Here is a 23,465-nt window from a genome sequence, read left to right as displayed (position 1 = left end):
TCAATGCTTGATTCCTGCCAAAAACAGATTAGATCTTCTGATTGTATCAAGATACAATCGAAATTAATAAGGAAAAGGCAATAATCAAAGTTTCCCTAAAAAAGACAACTTTCCAAAAGAGAATTGCTTCTCTTTTAAGAAGTTTCCAAACAAAGGAAAGTTCAGCTGAAAAGTGTAACTTTCCTAACAACGAAAAGAGCAACTACAAACTGAATAAACAAGGTAAGAAATCGGTTATGAATGCACAAGAATCTTACCAAAAAAGTAAAAATTATTTTGTCAACTAACTTGCCAAAAAAGGACTTTACAATATCCCCCTTTGACACTTTAGATGAACAAAATAATTTTTACACAAAGTACCTGCAATTATAATATGAGCTTCTAAAGAAGTCCTTCTAAAGACTTTTGCCCAATCTCTTCTAAATTATAATATGAGCGTTTTCCTCTTACCATTGGACACTTGTAAAGATTTGGAACATCTCATGGCAAGGTTTTGGTGGCAATCTGCTTCTTCTCAACATAAAGGTGTACATTGGATGACTTGGTCGCACTTGAGTCGTCACTAACATGCTGGAGGGTTGGGCATTTGTAATCTACATGATTTTGATTTGGCTCTTTTAGGTAAACAAGGCTGGCGTTCATTGACTCAAGGTAATTCTCTAGCTGGTAATGTTTTTAAGGCTAGATATTATCCACATGGCTTGTTCCTTTCAGCTACACTTGGTGATAATCTGAGTCTCATTTGGAGGAGCATCTTTGAGTCACAACAACTTCTTCGAGCTGGTATTCGTAGATCCATTAGTAGGGGTCATGAAACTCTCATTTTGAATGAGCCTTGGTTACCAGATAATGAGCACCCATATGTGATTTCCAATCACCCAAGCTTGATAAACAAGGTTGTCTCAAGTTTATTTTAGATTAATGAGCGAGTTTGGGATACTGATATACTTCATGATTTGTTTGATGTCCGAGATTGTGAGCTGAGCTCTACTGTTGTACATGATGAGTGGTATTGGAAGAAGGAAATTTCAGGTATCTATTCAGTTAGGAGTGCCTACCATTTTATTTAGGAGTTAAAAGGGTCGTGGTCTTTAAAGAATAATTTAGGCTTTTGAAGCAAAATTTGGAATTTGAAAATTCTCCCAAAAGCTCGAAACTTTCTTTAGCATGCCATTTCTAATTGCCTTGAGCTCAACTGAGAATTAAGCATGTGGAGCTTGTTAATTTGTGTCCAATGTGTAATGCCTATGCTAAATCTATTTTTCATGTTCTTGTTGGACGCACTTTTGCAAGATCTTGCTGGCTTCGATCTTCAGTTTCTCTGGGTATTGTTACTTCAAGTTTTGGAGATTGGTGGGCCAATTTGATGTCTCATTCAAGTATTGGTGTGGTTGAAGAAGCTCTTGTGGTTGCTTTAGGAATTTGGAGTGCCCGCAATGAGAAGGTCTAGAATGACAAATCATCTAATGTAGCAACATTGGTGTTTTCTGCTAGAATTTCACTTGAACAATGGATGCTTGCTCAATCAGAAAGGCATGATGCCTTGCTTGTTGCACCTGCAACTATAAGAGATGAGCGTTGGAAAAACCAGCAACAAACCAGGTGAAAATCAATGTGGATGGGGCTCTCTTTGCTGCAGAGGGTCATTTTGGAGTGGGGTTGGTGGCTCGGGACAACAGTGGGAAGGTCGTAGAGGTGTTTTCTTGTGGCAAGGCTGGTAGAGACGATCCCTTAATTGCTGAAATCTTTGGAGTCAAGGAAGCATTAAGTTGGGTTGATAGGAATAAGTGGTCAAATGCTATTATTGAAATAAATAGTCTTGTGTGTGTTCAAGCTCTTTATTGTGATGTTTCTATGCCTTCTGAGTTTGGCCTTTTGGCTCAAGATAGTAGAGCTTTATTGCTCAATTGTCAAAACGTTGTCGTTTCTTTTGTTCAGCGATCTACAAACAAAGTTGTTAGGGGGTCTTGTTTCTCGCCAGGTCGAGTTATCCGGGAGTTAGATTTCACTCCTGAGTTTATTTCCATTGTATGGAGGATTGTGTTTGTTAATGAAAGTTTACCTTTTATTCAAAAAAAAAGGGCTTAAAAATAATTTTTTACTATAACCCACTAAATTTTAAGATCGACTCTTAATCCACCCCAGCCGTGCCCTGGCCTTTATTGAAGGCACCATCCACTAAAATATGAGTTGAGTCCTTTGATGCCTTGGATCTACATAGATAGGCCTGTCTTAAACTAAATGGGAGTCTTGGGCCAAAAAAATTAATTAGCTTTTTTATATGAAAAAAATAATATTTTTTTTAGATAATTACACAAAACAATAAGTTTTGTAAATTTTTTACATTTTTACATTCAAATTATTATTATTATTATTATTATTATTATTATTATTATTATTATTATTATTATTATTATTTTATATTTTTACGGTATTTTATAAAAACACAAGAAAATAACAATAAAACAACATAAAAAAAATAATATACAAATATAAAAAAATCAACAACAAAATAACAAGAATGCAACATAAAAATACATCAAAAGACCGTATTGTATGTAAATAAAATCTAACTATAAAATATAAGATCTTATTTCTTAATAAAATATCAAAATTATGTAGTATCTTAAAAATTAAATTAGGTATTTATTTTTAGAAATTAGTTATATTTTTTAATAAATAATAATAAAAATATAAAATATAGTATTTTAAAAAATAAATTTAAAATATTTTTCTTACGAATATTTTTGGCTTGAGTGGGGTCAAGGGTGTGGGCCCTTACTGCCCCACCCTTGAGTCAGTCTTAAATATTATAGTATATTATGTGCTAAATTGGGCACAAATTTTATTATGTGCCTAATTTCACATAATTTTTGGCACACCATTAGAGATTTTTCATAAAATAATTTATATTTCAGCAATGCCTTACTCATTCACATGTCAAACTAAGTAGTAAATACATTAACTATAGATATAAATAACTAGAGTCAATTTTATAACCTTATCTACATATGTTAATTTTTCTCAACAATATGTACTAAATACAGTATATATTTAAGAAAAAAATACAATATACATTTAATTGTGTAAAAAATATATGTATATATATGCTATAACTTGTTATCAAATATCATCATCATCATCATCAATATAATCATGAGTACTTACTCCATTTTTCTCTTTGCATTTTCTCTTTTTTTGTCATTTTATTCCCATTTCAACATTTGTGTTGCTTACACATCAGAAGAAGGTATATATATAAATATATATATAATATTTATATATAGTAAATAAATATTTAAATTTATCTATATTACAATTCATATTGTTATTTAAACCATATGAAAATACACTACTAATTCATAGAATTAATTCATATTGTCAAGACATATACATTCAATTTATATGCATATATACTAATTTATACTGTTATTACATACTTTCTTAATACTTAATTTATTGATGCAATAATAAATAATAATAATAATACTTAATTGAAAATACATTTTTTACGATGCATTTAACGAAATTCAATATGTAAAAATACGAATGTCCACCACACATATAAAGCTATAACTTTTTGTTTTTTTAAGTAATTTGTGGAGTAAATATTTACATTTAATTTTTTATAATAAATATATTTAAATTTTATTTGTCTCAAGTTAATATCTACGTGTCATTTTTTTTATTGATATTAAATAAATTTTTACATAAAAAATAAAAAAGTGTTGACCTGGCTAATCAAGGAGTGCCATGTGACCTTACTAATTAGGTACCTACTGAAGTTTTGGTAATATAACTTATATATTATTACTATTAAAAATTAAATTTATAAGTATTTTTTTTAATCGAAAGTTTAATTTAAATATTTATACCGTAAATTATTTTTTTTTAAAAAAAAATTAATAAAATTTCTCTTTAACACATCAACAATTTCCGAAATTATTCGATAATGCATTTAGTGACAAAAAAAAAAAAAACACACACACACAATCGATTCAAAATAAAATGAAATAATAAGTTTGGAGTTATGAAATAATATGATCATCAACTGCATTTAAATGAATTAATTCTATACATAAAATAGTTATATATATATATTATGATTTTGAAGGTATAATAATTAATTTGAGCAGATAATTATGATAGCATATATGCTTATGATGAAAGTAGTGGAAGAGGACCCTCTCAATGGGGTAATCTTAATGAGAGTTGGTACCTTTGTGGTAATGGAACAAGTCAATCTCCAATTAACATTTCAAGACTCCAATTTACCCCAAATTTAGGGGCTTTACAAACCCAATACAAACCTGCTCAAGCTACTTTGATCAATAGGGGTCATGACATTTCGGTAATAAATATATATTAATTTTTATATTTATTATTACGGTAAATACTATTTTGCATCATCTATTTTGTAAAAGTTATTAATTAGACCATCTATTTTGTTAAATGACAAAATAAACTCTGTATTTTTCAAAATTGTACAAATAGGACTATGAACTAATTTTTTGTCAAAATAAAACTTAATAATAACTTGATCCAGAGATGTTATGACAAAACTAGTTATATTTTTTGTATCTGTTCTTGTTAAAAATTATCTTAAAGTTGATTATATTAAAAAAAAATAAAATTATTGAAAATTAAGCTCATGGTCGTATTTTTATTATTTTGAAAAATATAGGGTTTATTTTGTCATTTAACAAAATATAGGGTCCAATTAATTTTGCAAAACACATGGTTCAAAATAGTATTTACCCTTAATTATTATATATGTTTTTTTTTTACATTTATTAGTAATTCACATGAGACTTTTACTTTTTTGAGTTAACAAAAAATGAAATTGTGTGTGACTAAAATTTTATATATATTCTTAGTTTCTTCTAGTTTGAGAAGGCCAAAGTGGTTTCACATTTTTTTTTAAATATGTGGAATTTAAAGTATTTAAAATAAAATTATTTTTTGATGAAAGAAATTTGTATTTTTTGTTAAAATGTGTGTGTATAGAAATTTTGAAAATAAACATATAGGAAAGATTTAATTTATTTTTATTTATTTGTAAGGTAGGAAAGATTTATTAGAAAGTGGTGTTGTGAGAAAAAACATAATAATTAAAATGATAATTAATTAGTACTTAAATAATTATTAGGTGAAATGGAATGGAGATGCAGGAGGGCTCAACATTAATGGAACTAACTATACATTGATGGATTGTCATTGGCATACACCATCTGAACACACAATCAATGGACGAAGGTACTTTATAATTATATATTTCTATTTTAGGGTTTTTTTTCTTACATTTTAAAGTATTTTTTTTATTACGAAATATATATTATAATTTACGAAACAACTTAAATCACAACTTAATTTATATTGCATGAAGCAACTTAGATTGCAACCAATAGAGTAACCCAAATCGTAAAAATTAAAACGAAAAGTTAAAAAATAGTATATGGGATAATTTGTCTTTTATTTATATATAAATTAATTAATTGTATATAATTATAATATATTTTAATATATATATATATATAAATAGAATACTTTTGATCGTGTGAATAACCTAATGATGGTTACTAAAAAATATTAGTATAAATATAAATTTTAGAAATATTTAACTATTAGATTTTGATCTCATCGATAATAAAAAGAAAATTTGAATTTCTATATTTAATTAAGAAAAAAAGCTTTAATTTTACATTATATCAAAATTATGTTTATGTAAAAAATATCGAACTCAAATTCAACTTTTATTTTTTATATATTTCTCACTCATTGTAGCAACCCCAACTCATATTATAATATAAAAATGATAGAATTTTTTATAATAATTAGATCGCAAAATTGAGTACGAAAACTAAAAAATTTCTTAATAATACTCATGACCTATTTAAGATATGGTCATAGCATCTTCAACACATATTTATGATTTGTTATAGCTTTAAATTAACTTTAAATACATCATTAACAAGTTAGTTTCGTGTTAATAATATCAATCCGAACATGATTCAAACTCATTTAAGAAAAACTGAATCCGTTAATTTCGTGCAATTTTCAAGTCGTTTTATCGTGTTTAATCTATTTTGTTGCTCGTAAAATTTTACCAAAAAATAAAAACAAAATAATAAGAACCACGAACTCGAACTATTATGGCAAAAATGAATCAGTTTTATCAACTTTGAATCAACACATGTACAACTTAAATTGAACCTTGTAAACTATACAATTATGGTGATTAACACTATTACATAATTCCAAAACACTCAAAAAACACTCAAGAACACTTAAAACTTGAGAGAGATGAACCCAAGAAACCCCTAATTTCTTCAAGGTACTAATTAATTTGAATGAGAGCGAAACTAACTTATTATTTATAGGCTTCCCAAGTTAGTTGGCCCGATCGAGTAAGAAGAAGTCTTAACCAATTTAACTACTTTCGTTGCCAAGTAGGATTAGTAGTGATGAATTGGACAATATAAAGTGGACTAAATCTTCAACACAAATAAACTACTATTTTATAAATATTGTATTACTATATAAAGGATTAAATTGAGATTTGTATGTATATATATATATATAAATATATATATATGGGTAGGTTCGATTTGGAGCTTCACATTGTTCATGAGAATTCTTTGAATGAGACTACTGTGGTTGGAATTCTCTACCGATATGGCTTGCCAAATCCCTTTCTTTCAACGGTACAAATATATATAAATATTGAAATATATATATAGACAAAGTAAGGATACACATGAAATAATATTTATTCAAACTTTATTCAAACTAATAATATATAGATATAAGATAATCTTAATTATATTAGGCTATGTAATTTGTGGTGTCCCTCTCAAATATGTATATATTTTAAATTGGAGAAAAGGATAAAAATATTGTGATGATGAACATATTTTTTTTTACTTTTAATAGTAAAATGGCTTAATTTAAATGTTTATAGTTTCAATTTATTTTTATGATCAATGTTATTTTATTTTTACTTTTAATTTAAAATGTGTATAATATACTAATTTTGTATATATATTTATATCTCTTCTAAAACAATGAAAAAAAGGTTTGGTCAAATCATATAAGTGCATGATTAATTTTGGTATAATTTATAAATTCGAAAGGGTAATTTGTATCCTTATAAATTAATTAAAAATATTTAGCTAAAACATAGAACATAAAATCTATTATATATATATATATATATTTTTTTTTTATTGAAATACATATTTTATTTATTTTATTAATTTGTATTCAAATTAATATTTTTATTATTGATCTATCTCGTATATCACTATAATAATAATAATATAAAAATATCCCTCAATAATTACTAATTAGACACGAAAAAAACTACTACCTGATTTTTTTTTCAAATAACTTTGTAGAAGAAGTCATCAAAAGTCAATTGCGTAATAAATATTGAAATAGGGCTTTGCACGTCTCTCCTTATAAGACATGGAAAGTTAGTCAGTACTTTCTTTGTGAGCAATATCTCCGAAAGAATTACACAAAAATATTGGTATTGAATTTAATATTTTATTATTTATTTACTCACACAGCTGTATGATCAAATAAGATCTCTCGACAATAATACAAATCGAGAAATACCTTTAGGAATTATCAATCCATACAGTATCGGGTTTGCAAACAATACCGGATATTACAGATATAATGGCTCTCTTACAACTCCTCCATGTTATGAGAATGTACTTTGGACTTTGCTCACACAGGTTTTCATTTTTCTTTATCATTTTAGAAACTTATTGAACTATTATATGAAAATATATATATGTATATATTATAATTAATTTCTCTATTTTTATGTTGTTTGATTTAACTTGTTAACATTAATATTAGTAAAAAAAAATATAAAAAAATTAAATTGTTTACACAATTAATGTGTCTTCATATTTTTACACAGATTCAAACTGTTTCTCTTAGGCAAGTTCAAGCATTAAAAGAAGCTGTAAATGATGTAAGTCTTCCATCTTTGTGATGAAATTCACATATATTTTCTAAGTAAATTTTGTTTGGCAAAAAAAAAAGGAAAGAAATATAATTATGTAGGAACAATTAAAAATACTCTATACAAGAATAACTTCTAATTTATTATAAAAAATTATATCTTAATTTGTACTGATTATAAATGAGAATAACTCTTTAAATTGTATAATTTGTTATATATTTTCTAAGTCCATCATTAAAGAAGTATATCTCTATATATAAGAATAATAATTACATCTTAATAGAAATTATATAAAGTTTATAAATTTATTTATATATGTAGAATTCATTATATGTTTTATTACATGTATAAATATTATATTTATTTAGAAATAATTTTATTATAATATAGTATTAAAGATTTTTTATTGTTATTATTTGCATTTTATACTTTTTTTTAGTGTACTTTTATTTAGTTATAATTTTCCAATTTAAATATAATTTGTTCGGTTCCAAATATATTCTTAAATAGAAATTTAACAGTATTATTAAAAATAATAAAATAATTTGTTATGAATTTTTAGGGTTATGAAGAAAACGCAAGGCCAATTCAACCAATAAATGGAAGAACAGTGTACTTGTATCCTCGAAGCCTTTTTTAATGAAGGTTAATCATGGTGTATATAACTATATATACACATATACATATACATATAAATATTATATATATTTATACGTATAATACTAGTAGTTTTTGGCCAAGGTCAATTACTCCTTTTGTGTTTTAATAAATAAATAGAAGTTCTTACAAAATATATAAATAAATAAATAAATGGAAGAACAGTGTATTCTCAAAGCCCTATGGCTTATAATAAAAAATAACTATCGTTTCTCAATAATTGTGTGAGACATATATTTGTGGTAATAATTATATTCAAATTTGTTTAATTATTGTGCTTTAATATTCAACTTTTCTTTTCTAACAAAAAAAAAAAAGTATTCAACTTTTTTTTAACTTAATAATGCACAATGTTAATATTTTGTTCAAATTAAGTACAAACAGTCAATTCTTTGTTGTTAAAATAATAGCATGGCTACATATATTTATTACTTTCTTAATTAAATTTATATTTCAAATATTTTGTTTGTATTGCATAAATGTTGCCACATTATTATTTAACAACAACAAATTAACGGGTTCTACTTAATTGCAATAAAAAATTAAATTTTGTCTTATTATTGCCCAAAAAAAAAAAAAAGATTTGGACATTAATAAAGTAGTGCAACAATTAATTGATAAGATTTGAGTATTATCACTGTAATTAAATAACTCTAATTGTATTATTATTCCCAAAAAAAAAAAAAAAGATTTGGACATTAATAAAGTAGTGCAACAATTAATTGATAAGATTTGAGTATTATCACTGTAATATTATGAAAATATGATATTATTTGTTTAAATAATAATATAATGAAGAAAAAGGGTTATATTGTAGATGAAGAAAAAAAAGAAAAAGTATAACTATGCTTAAAAACTATGATGAAAATAATATATACACAGAATTACTATTATTGTAAAGTATTTAATAATGCATGTAATATAAGTGAGAAAAATATTATAAAAACTAAAAAGATAATTATCTCGTAAGGTTATGAAAGAGATAGTAATACAAAATAAGTATTATTGTAAACTATTCTATAATAACACTCTCAATAAGTGTACATAAGTGTTAGGATTAAACTTACTTAAAGACTCAGTCCATCTATTTATTCGAGAGATGAACTTGAAAAAAACTGTTGTTAGTTATAACAGTTGGCTTTAATACCAACTTAAAGGAGACCTACCAACAATTATATATTTATAATTCAGAAAACTCTAATCTCTTTATTTCCCGATACCTCTCTTTCTCTGTCTGGATTCCCTCGTGCAGCGTTGGAACCAGACTAGAGTCACCATCTCTAGCACCCCTCTCACCTCAAGAGGACCTCGAGTCCCTTTTCCCGAAACCCTGAAAATCCCCAACCTCGAAGCCCAGCCTCCCTCTTACTCCCTTTCTCCTCTAAACCCTTTCATTATCACGAAGTTGCCACCACCATCAGCTCAGGCGAAGCCAAACCTGAGAACCCAAGGAAAACCCGAAGATCTTGCAAATCCTCTCTCTCCCTATTTTTCTCTCTATTTCCTAGCTTCTCTCTCATCGGAGCTAATGTTTTCCAGCCCCAATTGCGTCATCTCCAGTCCAGTTGAGTCAAACGAGCTATGGAAATGTGTTCACCTTGTCAAGGGCTTCGAGAATCTATGGCCCGATCCTCCATGCACCTCCTTTGAGCAAGAACTGCCACCACACACGATGGAGCTCCGGGGAGGGTCTAATGGTTTGAGATCTGATGGAGCCTAAAACCATCAAAAATTGTAATTTTTTTAAGTGATGTTTCATTTTTTTTTTTTTTTTTGGTGAAATTTTGTTGGTGGCAGTCATAATGGTAGTACGGTGATGATAATGGTGGTGGTAATGGTAGTGTAGTGGTGATAATGGGGGTGGTTGTGGTGTGATGGTGGTGGTGGTTGGTGGTTGGCAGTGGTAGTTTTGGTGGGGGTTGTTGTTTTTTTTTTTTTTTTTTGAAATAACAAGAGGCTGACGAGCAACAAATAGAGAAAAGCACAACACAGCCGAAAGGGGTTAAGAGAACCGCCTAGTCTTCATCTCTCAACCTGAGAGCTAGCTTTGCAAGGGAATGAGCCTTGTCATTGTGTTGACGTGGGACATGCAGCAAAGTTGCTTCAGGGAAACTGGAGAGGAAGGTTCTGATCCGTTGAACAAGAGAGGATAAAGAAGAATTATCATGCCAATTACCATTCACCTTAGAAATGAGGTTAAGACAATCTGAGAAGACAAACCGGGGCTGTAAATTAGAAGCAACACACCAATTCAGGCCTTCAAAAAGAGCTTGAGCTTCAGCAAAGAGTGGGGAAGAAGCTCCGGGTTTGAAAGTCCTTGCAGAATGCTGAGCATGAGAAAGTCCCTGCATAAAAACCATTCCAATGCCAGTAGTAGGGGCATTAGTGTTAAGTGCAGCATCAACAAAAAGTGCCGTAGTAGAGGGGGTCAAAATATGATCCAAAGCAACAGGGCAATGATTAGTAGTCTGATGAGAGCCTGGGGAATGAGCTTGGGCATCCTGGTAGTCTTGCAAAAAACTTGCCACTGAATCTTGAACATTAATCGGAGGGGAATGTTTTTGAAAGAGATGGGCGTTTCTAATGTTCCAAGTTTGCCAGATGAGACCAAGAAATAAGGGGAGGTGTTTAGGAATTAAAGAAAGGCTAAGCAGATAGAAATCTTTAATGTCCAGCCTATAATGGTCAACAAAAAACTGCTTAAAGATGGTATGATGCCAAATTGGTTTAACTCTGGTACAGTGAAGGAGAGCATGAGAAACCGATTCTGCATCACCCCCACAATAAGAGCAAGTGGGAGAAGGGATGGCATGCTTAAGAAACAGGTTTAGAGAACACGGGAGAAGATGGTTGAATGCCTTCCAAGTGAAATGCTTAATTTTGGGAGGGATTTTCAAGGTCCATAGAGTTTTCCACCAATCCTTATAAGGGTTAGGATTGGAAGTGGAAGGGGAGGGATTGAGGGCCTTGGACTGGGCTAAATGGTAGGCTGAGTTAACAGTAAAAAGGCCAGAGTGATGTAATCCCCAGATGAGAGAATCAGATGGTCCAATATCCAAAGGAATATTAAGGATAGCATCAGCTTGATAAGAAGGAAAATAATGGTAGAGCTTATCAATATTCCAGGTGCGATCAGGGTTAATAAAATAGGAGACAGTGGACAAGGAGGGATCAATGGGATGTAGGATAGTTGGGTGAGTGATGTTGGTGATCCAGTTTGGGGCAGAGATAGGTATATCATTTCCAGAGCAAACTTTCCAAACCAGGCCCTAATTGAAAAGTTGAGAACCCCAAAGAATGCTTTTCCAGGTGAAAGAAGGGTTATGACCTTTAGGGGCATGGAGAAGATCAGAATGCTTAAAATATCGAGCTTTAAGAAGAGAATGGAGCAGGGAGTCAGGGTTAGACCAAATCCGCCAAGCCTGCTTGGCCAGAAGAGCCTGATTGTGGGAAATAAGAGAACGAAATCCCAAACCACCAAAAAATTTGGAAGCAGAGAGAGCAGACCAATTTGGTGGGGGTTGTTGGATTTGTTAAAGAAATGGATTGAGGTGGTGGTGGTGGTTTTTCAAAGGTTTCAAAAAAAAAAAAGAGAAATGGGTTATAATTTTATTATTTATTTATTTTTTATATTATATGAAGTAATTTAATATTATTCAAATAATTAATATTATGTGAACCATTAAAAATTTATTGCCATGTGTATACTGTGTACACTTAGGATGTCCGCCTAAGCACTTAACATCATTTTAACATAAGCATAAAAATTAATACTGAAGTGCAATTCAAGTAATTTTTTCACAAAAAAAAATTAATTTATGTAATTCAGTGTCACAAATCATATAATTTAAATAGTTTTGCCACCAATATTCTTATATAAATAACATAAATTATTATTATACACTGTCGGTTTTTTTTAATTTTTCTCCCTTTTCGATTCTCTAGATCAACTTAATCAAATTCTCTTTTCAGCTTAGCAAGCATGCCATTTTCTCATTCAAATATTGCATTATATAGAGGGAAAATATCATTTTGAATCCCGTGTTCTGCAAAAATTATCAATTAGTTTGGAGCCTCTATTTTGTTAAATGACAAATTAAATCTTGAATTTTCCAAATAGGTACAAAAATAATATCATAAGCTCAATTTTTATTAAAATAAAACTTAATAACTTGCCCTGAAGGTGTCTATGACCATACTGATAATATTTTTTTTTGCATTTGGTCATGTTAAGAACTAACTTTAAGTTGATTATATAAAAAAAATGCAAATTGAGCTTAGGGTATCACTTTATACCATTTTGAAAAATACAATACAAAATCCAATTTATAATCTAACAAAACACATTGTTAACTTTTACAAAACAAAAAGTTCAAATTAATATTTATCCTTATATAAATAATGTTGATAATTGATCAATGGGGTCATTTCATAACTCTTCAATCTCATTCTTTAAATCATTTATCCTATTCAAAATGAGCATTTATGACATGGAAAAAAAGTCTTTCGTCATGCTTGAACCATCCGTCAAGAGCCACGTGGCTGGACGAAACTAGGTGAGCGCCTGTAAAGACGGTTGCTATCAAAAGATTCTTTTTCTTGAAAATTCACACTTTTTCAAACCTAGAACAATGATAGAATTCTAGCATTCAAAATTAAACTAAATACTTTCATGCATAATTCTTCTAATTATGCAACCACCTGACTCGTGATGGTCTGTTCAAGCGAAACAAAGAACATGGTGCCTAACACCCTCTTATGAGATGTAATATAACTATTAATACAATTTAATGTCAAATCTCACTTATTTTACTTTAATAAAAATTATAGAGAATCGTTAACTAATTATAAGACAACACCTAATTGTAATGTTAGGCACCTTAGTACCAGACTTCATTGCCCACTTTTGTTTCCATCAAAAGGTCTTTTTTTTTTCAGAATCAAATATTCATTCACTTTAACTTATAGTTTTTAGAAAGAATGGCCTTGTACAATTTTAGCCCTCTAATTGTTCCAATACATTCATCATTAATCAATTATTATTGCACAATTAACTTCTATGAAATATTTAATTGAAGGATTAGAAGGTAAAATACTAACAACTTAGGATACTGTATTATTTCATGTTCATTCAGTAACTTAATAACCTTAGTTACATACACCCACCAATAAATCAGTAATGGTACCCTGAGAAAGGGACTAACCAGAAGAAACAAGACATTAATTTTAATGGATGAAGACCAGGGAAAACTCTAGGGGTCAAGATCCTAAACACCTTCCTATAAGGTAACTTGAATCGAAACAGATGCAAAATTTGAGAGGACTAGCTTATTCTTGTACAAAATCAGGAACATGGAATGGAACCAAAATGTAGTGTTCTTATTCTTAGTGATATCTATAGCAAACACGAGACCGAGGCAACTGAAAATCCAGACCTAGTCTGCAGCACCCATACCAAATGCATATGACAGCCAAGATGAGATGCCTGTTACAAAAGGAGGCATTGCATTATCAGGAATTCTAGAATCAAAACTAGTTGGAATAACATGGTATGAAAAATTGTGTGCCAAAGATACATAAAACTCGAGGAAAATGATGCACATAACACTTGGCATGACGAATTATTAAGATCCATAGTAAAACTAGTTCGGAAAATTTGACAAGAGTCTAAATGGTTGACGATATAGGAAGTAAGCATGAGGATTGCCTTACTTGAGGCTTGATCAGGCTTTTGAGAATAAGACTTGGGGATGGATTGGGTAGTAAAAGCTTAATGCTAAGGCTTTATCAAGTGAGACATATGCTTAAAGACATAAGTACAATAATTGAGACCCTAAGCATTGCAGATTATCAAGATGTCAAACCGAGCCTTGAGGTTCGACCATGGCAAGATGGCATAAGCCTTGAGAATGAGGTTTGATGAGGCGAACTTGCTTGTCATTAGTACTAAAGACAAGCACAAAATGTATAAAAGTTCTAGATTTAACAAGCCTGTACAAACTAGCAATAGGAAGTATCCCGGGACACATCAACTGAAGATGAATAAAAGAGTAAATTAGAGTCTTTTTTTAATTAAAGAGTTTCATTTTATTAGTTAGTATTAACCTTTATTTGTAAACAGACCAACTTTTAACCCCTGAGGTTTTCACTTATCATAGCAATATAGCATGCTTGTCTGGTAAATAATGTAAAATTTTCACTAACAATAGTACCTTCTCTTCCACTCATTGATGATCTTTAATTACCTCAGACTAAAAGATATGGCTCGGTACAATAAAAACTCAATTCTAACCTCGTGATGTCCTTTCTATTACAATGCAGCACTAGGAGTTGCCGACGACTTTAACTTCTTCGGTGGTGGATTTCCTCCAGAGAGTAGCACATATGAATAGAAGCACAGCATTGCAGCACTGCAATGATCACAAAGAAATCAGTTAATTCGATCAATGACTTGATCATACAAAGATGAATAGCTAAAAAGTTCTCAAAAACAAAGGGTAGTAGCGATTTGATGTACCTAATAAAAGCATAAACACCTGTTGGAAAAACTTTCTTGGTCTGCATCAAGGGAAACATATATTAAGTTAGAAACACAAGAATCAGTTCATTATTTCAATCTTTTAATTCATTATCTTACTTACCAAAGAGAATGTTTGGAAGTTTTTCCAGAGAAGAGCTGCTGCTAGTGCTGTAAAACCACCAACATAAAACAGAACAAAAATGTTTAATTCAGACAATGATCTATAAAGGGTCCTAAAAGAAAACATTGAACAGAGAATGAAATTTAACCTCCTTGGCCTAGAATGTAAGGCAAACTTGATTTTCCTTCCCTCCATATCATCAAGCTAAAAGTGCTGAGAGCTAACAAAGCTCCTCCATAAAGCAAACCAGTGGTTAAAGTCGCAAGATTTCTTGAAAAGATAAAACCAAGAACACCTCCACTAAGAACAATTCCACCTGCCACCAATTAGACAATACAATTAGGGACCATTTGGTATACCGAATTACATCGTATTGTATTGTATAATATTAAATTTTTATATGTGCACATAAATATACAATAGTATAAATCAAAATTTAACATACTATCAAAATATGATATACAATACAATTTGATATAAACTAATTAGGATATTTGCCAACAAAACTTTTAACAAATACTAAATCGTGCCTTCTAAACTTTTCAGGCCGTTATAAATTCCCCTAAACTATTAAGATCGTTAGATACAAGAATTTCCGTCTAATTTTATTAAAAAACGCCTAATGAATGAAAGTTCAAGGAGCCCGATTTGCTACAAGTTAAAGTTAGAGGGCACAATTTGAAACGTAGACAATTGACGCATCAGTAAAAGTGAACGAAATCGGACCAAATTTCTTAAATCTAACAATCTCAATAGTTCTAGAGAAACTTTTAATAAACTGAAAATTTCGGGAGCACAATTTGATACAAGTAAAAAAAACAAAACACCATAGAAGAAGTCATATCAATCAATTTGGAGATCCAATTCTCAAATCCCTGAAAGAAAACACTCACCAAATGGAATTCCAAAACAAAAATCATGGATCTTTGCTGCTTTGGTCGGCTCAGTCGTCTTCAAATTCTCAACTTCTTGATCTTCCTCCACATCAGTATACGAAGACTTCTCTGCTCTTTCAACATGGGGCTTCCTCTCATTAGACACATAACTCAAACTGTTCTTGCTTATACTCCCACAACTTCGCTCAACGCTCGTCAAAATCCACGACTTTTTAACACAGTAAGCTCAAAATTCAGAAATTGCAATTGCCCACTTGATCATTCGAAATAAAAAAGTCAACTTTAGAGAAAAGGGGTACCTGGGGACGAAGAAAGGAGCGGGAATGGGAGTAAAGCTGGCGGTTGATGGCGGAGAAGCACGAGAGTTGGGAAGTAGTAGCAGTAGCAGCAGCCATTGGAGGATTTTTCAGAGATGTGGAGTGTGAAAGATCCAGCTTTCTTGGCCCTTTTTGAGAGAAAATCTTAGTTGTGAAATTGATGGTTTGACTTGGTCCCTATACAGATTGAGATTGAAGAAAAGGTACGTGTTCGCCACAATGGTGATGATTGAAATTGAATTGAATTTGGGGATTTTGTCGGAGAAGATGTACGGACGGACTAGGAAAGCCCAATATACAATTTTGTTACTTTTTGTTTTGCAAAATTATCACTTTTATAAAAGTTTTTTCAAAAATACCCAATTTTGTTGTATGAACATGAATATAAATTTAGGTTTGTTAGGAGAATTGAAAATATAGGAATAAGAATGAGAATAGGAATAGGAATGGAATGAAATAAAATTTAAAATGTATAAAAAAATTGAAAAAAAATTATTAAATTTTTTCTCATCATGTTTTGGAATAGTCTTTCTTTACATTTTAAAATGAAATAGTCATTCTAGCAAAATAGTGAAAAAGTCATTCTATTAGAATGACATTTCCATACTTTAATATGCAATCAAACAAAGGAATAGAATGAAAATTATTTTCTTTCTATTCTATTCCATTTCATTACTTCTAACCAAACACTAACTAAAGTAATAGAATGGAAAGGAATAAGTTTCATTGGTTCAATTTTAAAATAATGGAATGATCCTTACATAATATATAAATATATATTGGAATGAATTTTGGACCACCTTGAATAGTAGTTAGTAAATTTTACACCTGATTTTAATAACAATACTATGAAATTTCGAAGTAATATGAGAAAAAAAATTTAATAATAACCACTAAAATGAAAATATAAATTTTGATTTTGATTTATTTTTTTCAAAAGAAAAAAACATTTGTTTGGTAACTTTTTTTTTTATGTTTTTTATTTATTTAAGTGAGGAGAGAAAAAATAAAGTAAGAGATAGTAGTTAGAGAAGCTAAAGTAAATATTGATGAAAAATACAAAATAGATTATGATTAAAAATATCAGTTTAAATAAATTTTGAAAATAACTTATTTTTATTTTAATTTTTTTAATAATTTTGTTTCTTATTTTAAAAATAAAAATAATTTTACTAAACATATTTTTTGGGAATATTTTTTTATTTTTATAATTAAAAAGATGATTTTTTTTTAAAATAAGAAAAGCTATTTAAATTGTTACAGAACAATAATTTTAAAAATAAATTCAAGTATTTTGAAAAGATTGAGCATCAATTTTTACAGAGTTATATTTTATTTTAATTTTTTACCAAATTTAGTAGCCTATTTATAACGTATAGAAAAATATAATTTTTAAAAGTTGAAGATCTAATCTACCATAAAATTAAAAACATAAAATAATTTTTGAGATTATTTCACAAAAACATAAAAATAACAAAAAAAATTACAAAAATACTGTTTCACAGAATTTTAAATATTTTTACCATTTTTTTTATTTTATTTACAGAAAATACGGTCTTTTTATGTTGTAATCTTATTAATTTTTTGTTATTTGTATGTTATTTTTCGTTGTTATTTTCATGTTACTTTTATGTAATTTTTTTATTGATTTTATGTTGTTTTCGTGTTATTTTTTTGAAAACCGTAAAAATGTAAAAAAAAAATATTCTTTCAAACGTAAAAATATAAATATTTTACAAAATATTGTGCTTTATGTAATTATTCCATAATTTTTTTTCCTTACTCTTACAAATATATGGTATATTACTAAAAGAGCCAATTCCTTGTATTATCATAGATTTTTAACTCATAATTGTTTATTACATACACACCAACTTCTTTCATTATTACAACATATAATTATTGGATCATATAAAGAGCCAAATCTTTGAGTTGGCCATGCAATAATACACCTTAATTCAAAATAATATTGTATTTCAGCTGTTTGTTAGGTAAGAAAAGTCCCCAATTTTTCTCATATTCAGGGCTCTTCAGATTCTCATTGAACATAGCAAACACATAAGTCTCAATAGCCTTCCCTGGTCTCTTAGGAGTCCCTCCCTTCACATGTTGAATCAAATTAGCAATATAAGTCCCGGCGTTCGCAAACGACGTCCCTAATCCCCCATCCGAAGGCCAACCCGACTCCGAAACAACAATTTCCAAAGAACTTCCCCCAGCTTTCTCAAGAGCAGAATAAACAGCATCCAAAATAGCATCAAAAAGATTTTTGTATCCATTTTGACCATCTCTCACCACAACTGATTGGGATTTAAATAAAGCATAGTCAAGAGAAATGGTGTTGGAGTTTTCCTTGTAACTAAAGTATGGGTACACATTTACTAACAATGGAGATCTGTTGTTCACCAAGAATCGAATTACAGGATTGATTATAGGCCCATAATTTGACGTAAAAGAACCACTAGAAGGTGGGTACGACACACCGAGGATTCCAGTATCGACAGATGTTGAGACCTTGATCCGATTCGCAAGGCCGGCGGAGTTGATTGAGTTTTGAATCCTTTCCATGGCTGGAACAAGAAACTGTGCAGCTCTGTCATTGGTTTTAATTTCGTTTCCTACAGCAATGTACTTGAAATTTACATTGTTGTAGTTTCTAACATTGTTTTGGATCCACGTGTCAGCTGTAGATTGGCTGTTAGCGATACCTTCGAGAGCATCGTTTGGGATACCAAGCATAATCTCAATGTTGCTTCCACTTAGAGCTCGGGAAACGGCGTCGTTTGGACTGTATAATCTCATTCTTCGTATGTTGTATTGTTTGTAAAGATTGATAACTTCTTGTGGAGATGGCAAGTTGTTGCCCAATAGTCCATAGCAAACTCCAATTTGGGCAACTGCATGTGTATATTAAATGTTTTGATAAAGTTAGTAAAAAAAATAAAGTTAATTAATTTAATGTATACTACATTTCATAAATAATGAAAAATATTTAGGGATTGAAATTTAAAATTAAAAGATAAAATAATGTCAAATATTTATATTAAACAAGATTTGGTAAATAAGAGATGACGCAGCCTATCCACAATGTGCGTTCGTCCCTGAATACAATGGTAATCATGAACATAACAATTACTTAAAGAAAGAGAAGATAAAATGACCTGTTTTGTCTAAAGTTGACATTAGCAACCCTAGTAGGAGCATTGTGGAAATGGCCATGGGTAAATTATTATTATTATTGGCAGCTGCATGGGAGTATATTTTGGCCATGGTTTGAGAGATAGAGCAAGCTATAGCTATTGGTGTGTATTTTGAAAATTAAACTTATGAGAAGCTCCTTTTATAGAGAAAAATTTATAGAGAAGTGGTGGCTAAGCAAGTGTGAATGCACATGCATTAATTGTTTAGATCATTCCTAGACTTTTCATAATAATGCTTCCAAATATATATGTACCACTCCTTATAGTCTATATAAATTGACTCATTTGTAACCATAAAATATATATTGATCATTAGATTACACCCCCTACTACTACTACTATCTATTTATGGTTAAAGTGTTCAATTAATAATGTAGTTAAATTGTATAAAAAAAAATAAAAAATGTAGAATATATTACTAATATTGATTTTTTTTAAGAATAATTATATAAAGTAATATTTTTTGTAAAATTTTTATATTTTTATGTTTAAAAATTTCTTTTTATATTTTTACTGTGTTTCATAAAAATAACACGAAAATAACAAGAAAATTACATCAAAGTAATAGAAAAATAGCATTCAAACAACATCAAAACAATAATAAAAAATAACATACAAATAATAAAATTTAACAACAAATTAATAAGATCACAACATAAAAATACATCGAAAGACTGTATTTTATGTAAATAAAATCATAAAAAAATATTTAAAATTTCGGACATCCATATTTTGTAATTTTTTTTATTGTTTTTGTGAAATAATCTTTTTTATTATTATTATTTCTTACATTAATATCATTCTTTTGATATAATCAGTGTGTATGGAATTTTTAACAAGGCTGTTAAAGATGTACAAAAAATTATTTTGGAAAAGAATATTGAACTAATTAATTAACTATATTGAGCAAAGTATGGTCATTGGTCACCCTTGAATATTTTGATGATATATATTTTTTAGAAATTATATATGTCCACCACTTTAATTTTAATTTAATATCTTACCCTTTTATTCTCTACACAGTAGTACTAATTTGGCATATATATATATATATTGTTAAAATAGAAAATTCTTTAATTATAGGTTTGAAATTTATTGGTTCATAATTATTTGTTTTTATTAAAATAAGATAATATTATTTTCTTTATTATTATTGTATCACAAGATAAACTTAAATGTCCCCCAATTGATTGGCAACAAGCCAAAAACAAAGCTATAATATACTATATGAAGCCAAATAATAAGAGTGTCATTTTGTGGTTGCATAGCTTCTTTCCAATTTTAATTAGCAAATACTCCCATGCACCCCAAAAACATCATCACCATCAACACTTTAACATTTTGTTGGCTTGGGAGGAGACTCTCCAAATTTCAATAGCTAGTTAGGGTTGGAAAAGTCTTGAAATTGATATTTCTTCTTCTTCTCTTTTTGTCTTGAACTCTCACATCAACTTACATGACTTTTCCGAGCAATTACATTAGATGAGTTATAATGCTATTTTCTTCAAAATAGAGAAGAGAAATGTGAAAAAATAACAAAAAATCAGCTCCATCAGATGAGCTACGTAAATTTTAAAGAATGTTATGTACGGCTTCTCTTACTATAAAAAATCTTACTTTTAGTCACAATAAAACTTATAAATAAAAATAAAAAAAATGATGAGTAATTATAAATAATCATTCCTATAGATAGTCACTAAAAGATCCATGACTAAATGTAGTTTTAGTCACAACAAGTGACTAAAACTAAATTAGTCATAACTTGTATCCAAATATTATATTTTAGTCACAAGTAGCTTTTAGACACAAAAAAAAATATATTATAATTATAAGGTTGTTACTAAAAGTAACTTTTTTTTTTGTTGTGTCTGTTAGAATTGTTATTGTGGACTAATATAATCATGAACTTAATACCATAAACACAATCATTAACTATGTGCCCAATATTTGTTTTCTACCATAATGGGATGGTTAATAATTATATGTTAAGTTAGAGGCACATGAGAGCACCCTTAAAACTATAATTGGCCCATTAAATTATAGTATACCATTATTGAACTACTTAAGCCCAATTAGTGATCAATAACCCTTTAGGGTTATAAGGGTTTGAGATATATATATATATATATATATATATATATATATATGTCTTATGTGTGAAGAAGTGGTTTAGAGAGGTTAATGGTAATAGGTAGAGAAGAGGGAATAGCTCCACATTGTGCTCCTCTCTAGTCTTGAGATTGGATTGATTCTTGTTGGAGATTTTTGGACTTAGATGGCTCACATGGATGCATTAATGGGAGGTATGTATGCTTATTATCAGGTCCGGCCTTGGGCATAGGCAGGCTAGGTCTGTGCCTAGGACCCACCTAGCATAGGGGCCCAATTTTTTTTTTCCTTTTTAAAATTACATATTTTTTTTACTAATTTTCAAAAAATACTACAGTTTTTTTTTACATAAGGGCCCAATTTTTTTTTTCCTGTGGCCCACTTTGTTTCAGGGCCGGCCCTGCTTATTATATATTTTGGATGCTCTAAATAAATATTTAGATCTTGGTTTGATGATTATGAGTGATGATGATTAGTGTACAATCTTTTGTGTTTCAATGCTCATAATCTGTGTTTAATATCAACAGTGTCTACATGTAGAGAGGCACTATTTATTCTTCAAATAATATTTTATTCATACTTTATTATTATGCGTTATATGTACATTAAAAAAATATTTAAATGAATGTAATAAAATAAAAAAGTTAATGCATAATATAACGTAAAAGTTCGAGATAAATTTTAAAAAATAAAATTTTGGTAAGATAATTTAAATAATAAATCGACAATAGATAGCTTCATCTTTAGTTTGGAGCTAAGGCCCCTCGATTCAAGAGGCCTCACATTCTTTTCTTTTAATATTTTTTTTTAACATCAGTCTATTAAGATCTTTAATCTTTTATTTTCTTAGTAGAAAAAATGTTTAAAAAATTACTTAATTTTTTTTTATTTTTAAAATAAATGCTCTATTTTTTTAAAATTTTACCATGGTTTCAATAAAAACTGGTCAACAACTTACAAAAGCTATCGAATTGATAGTTTTTGCATGTTGTCCACTAGTTAGAAAGAGCCAAGTGAGTGTGAGGTAAAGGACAATTTTTTCTTGTACTTCAATATTTAATTTGCAATAAATATATAAATTTCAATTAACTTCCTCTCTTTTTTCTTTTTCTTTTTAAGGGCATCTCCAATTGGCCTTTAAAACTATATTTATTCCAATACAATATTAAAATTATACTCATAAATGATTTTAATTTACAGTGTCTCACTAAATTAAATAGGACACTGTAGACTACATTAATTTTTTTTTTTAAAATAAATTTAATAATTAAATAATACTTTTAAAGAAAAAAACTAATTTATTATATATATTTAGTATTAAAATATTTGTATTATATCAATAAAATAATAGAATAATAAATAATATAAAATTTGGTGTAATTTTTAGTATTGTGATTGAAATTGAAAAAAAATCAATGTTAAAATAATAATTTTTTAGTATCACTTTAACATCAAATTTAAATTTTACCATTAAAAATGATCTAATTAAGTGATAGGATAACACATTAAGTATTTAATGATAGCAAATTTGATCATTGGATTTGAAAATCAAGACATATATTCTAATTGTTTTAATATTTTGTTGGTTTGGATTAAGAGGAGATTCTCCAAAGGGAAATTTGAATTTATATGCTTAAAATACCATATTATTTTTCCCCTAAATCCAA

General features: G+C 28.9%; 3 protein-coding genes across 4 annotated transcripts; 1 reads left to right on the top strand and 2 right to left on the bottom strand.

The window, feature by feature from the left end:
* The first annotated feature begins 3,111 nt into the window (after positions 1–3,111).
* Positions 3,112–8,801, top strand: LOC115710121 (alpha carbonic anhydrase 4). Its single transcript, XM_061111517.1, has 7 exons — positions 3,112–3,250; positions 4,137–4,351; positions 5,150–5,256; positions 6,602–6,704; positions 7,572–7,742; positions 7,934–7,987; positions 8,541–8,801. Exons 1-7 carry the CDS (start codon positions 3,157–3,159, stop codon positions 8,616–8,618), a joined length of 822 nt encoding a protein of 273 aa, XP_060967500.1. The 5' UTR covers positions 3,112–3,156; the 3' UTR covers positions 8,619–8,801.
* A 4,105-nt stretch (positions 8,802–12,906) lies between these two features.
* Positions 12,907–16,806, bottom strand: LOC115710112 (protein FATTY ACID EXPORT 1, chloroplastic). 2 transcript variants are annotated; one of them, XM_061111518.1, is made up of 7 exons: positions 16,472–16,806; positions 16,170–16,380; positions 15,425–15,592; positions 15,277–15,323; positions 15,153–15,193; positions 14,928–15,045; positions 12,907–13,199 (listed from the first exon to the last, which is right to left on the bottom strand). In XM_061111518.1, the coding sequence occupies exons 1-6, from the start codon at positions 16,565–16,567 to the stop codon at positions 14,946–14,948; spliced, it is 663 nt and encodes a 220-aa protein (XP_060967501.1). In that variant the 5' UTR covers positions 16,568–16,806; the 3' UTR covers positions 12,907–13,199; positions 14,928–14,945. The 2 variants fall into 2 exon arrangements, with proteins under 2 accessions (XP_060967501.1, XP_030494307.2); XM_030638447.2 differs by lacking the exon at positions 12,907–13,199 and adding an exon at positions 13,691–14,120.
* A 1,414-nt stretch (positions 16,807–18,220) lies between these two features.
* Positions 18,221–19,814, bottom strand: LOC115710100 (glucan endo-1,3-beta-glucosidase, basic isoform-like). Its single transcript, XM_030638433.2, has 2 exons — positions 19,651–19,814; positions 18,221–19,386 (listed from the first exon to the last, which is right to left on the bottom strand). The coding sequence occupies exons 1-2, from the start codon at positions 19,757–19,759 to the stop codon at positions 18,443–18,445; spliced, it is 1,053 nt and encodes a 350-aa protein (XP_030494293.2). The 5' UTR covers positions 19,760–19,814; the 3' UTR covers positions 18,221–18,442.
* Positions 19,815–23,465: the final 3,651 nt, after the last annotated feature.

The sequence above is a fragment of the Cannabis sativa genome, chromosome 3 (assembly GCF_029168945.1).
Source record: "Cannabis sativa cultivar Pink pepper isolate KNU-18-1 chromosome 3, ASM2916894v1, whole genome shotgun sequence".
NCBI classification, from domain to species: domain Eukaryota; kingdom Viridiplantae; phylum Streptophyta; class Magnoliopsida; order Rosales; family Cannabaceae; genus Cannabis; species Cannabis sativa.
This window is presented reverse-complemented; position numbering and strand designations above follow the sequence as displayed.

Excerpts from the sequence above, each read along its gene's own strand:
- LOC115710121 (XM_061111517.1), top strand. The coding sequence starts at position 3,157 with ATGAGTACTTACTCCATTTTTCTCTTTGCATTTTCTCTTTTTTTGTCA. Across the intron at positions 3,251-4,136 it reads TGCTTACACATCAGAAGAAG|ATAATTATGATAGCATATAT; the intron begins GTATATATATAA and ends TAATTTGAGCAG. Across the intron at positions 5,257-6,601 it reads CACACAATCAATGGACGAAG|GTTCGATTTGGAGCTTCACA; the intron begins GTACTTTATAAT and ends ATATATGGGTAG.
- LOC115710112 (XM_061111518.1), bottom strand. The coding sequence starts at position 16,567 with ATGGCTGCTGCTACTGCTACTACTTCCCAACTCTCGTGCTTCTCCGCC. Across the intron at positions 15,324-15,424 it reads TTACATTCTAGGCCAAGGAG|CACTAGCAGCAGCTCTTCTC; the intron begins GTTAAATTTCAT and ends GTGGTTTTACAG. Across the intron at positions 15,046-15,152 it reads GGTGTTTATGCTTTTATTAG|TGCTGCAATGCTGTGCTTCT; the intron begins GTACATCAAATC and ends TGATCATTGCAG.
- LOC115710100 (XM_030638433.2), bottom strand. The coding sequence starts at position 19,759 with ATGGCCAAAATATACTCCCATGCAGCTGCCAATAATAATAATAATTTA. Across the intron at positions 19,387-19,650 it reads GTCAACTTTAGACAAAACAG|TTGCCCAAATTGGAGTTTGC; the intron begins GTCATTTTATCT and ends ATACACATGCAG.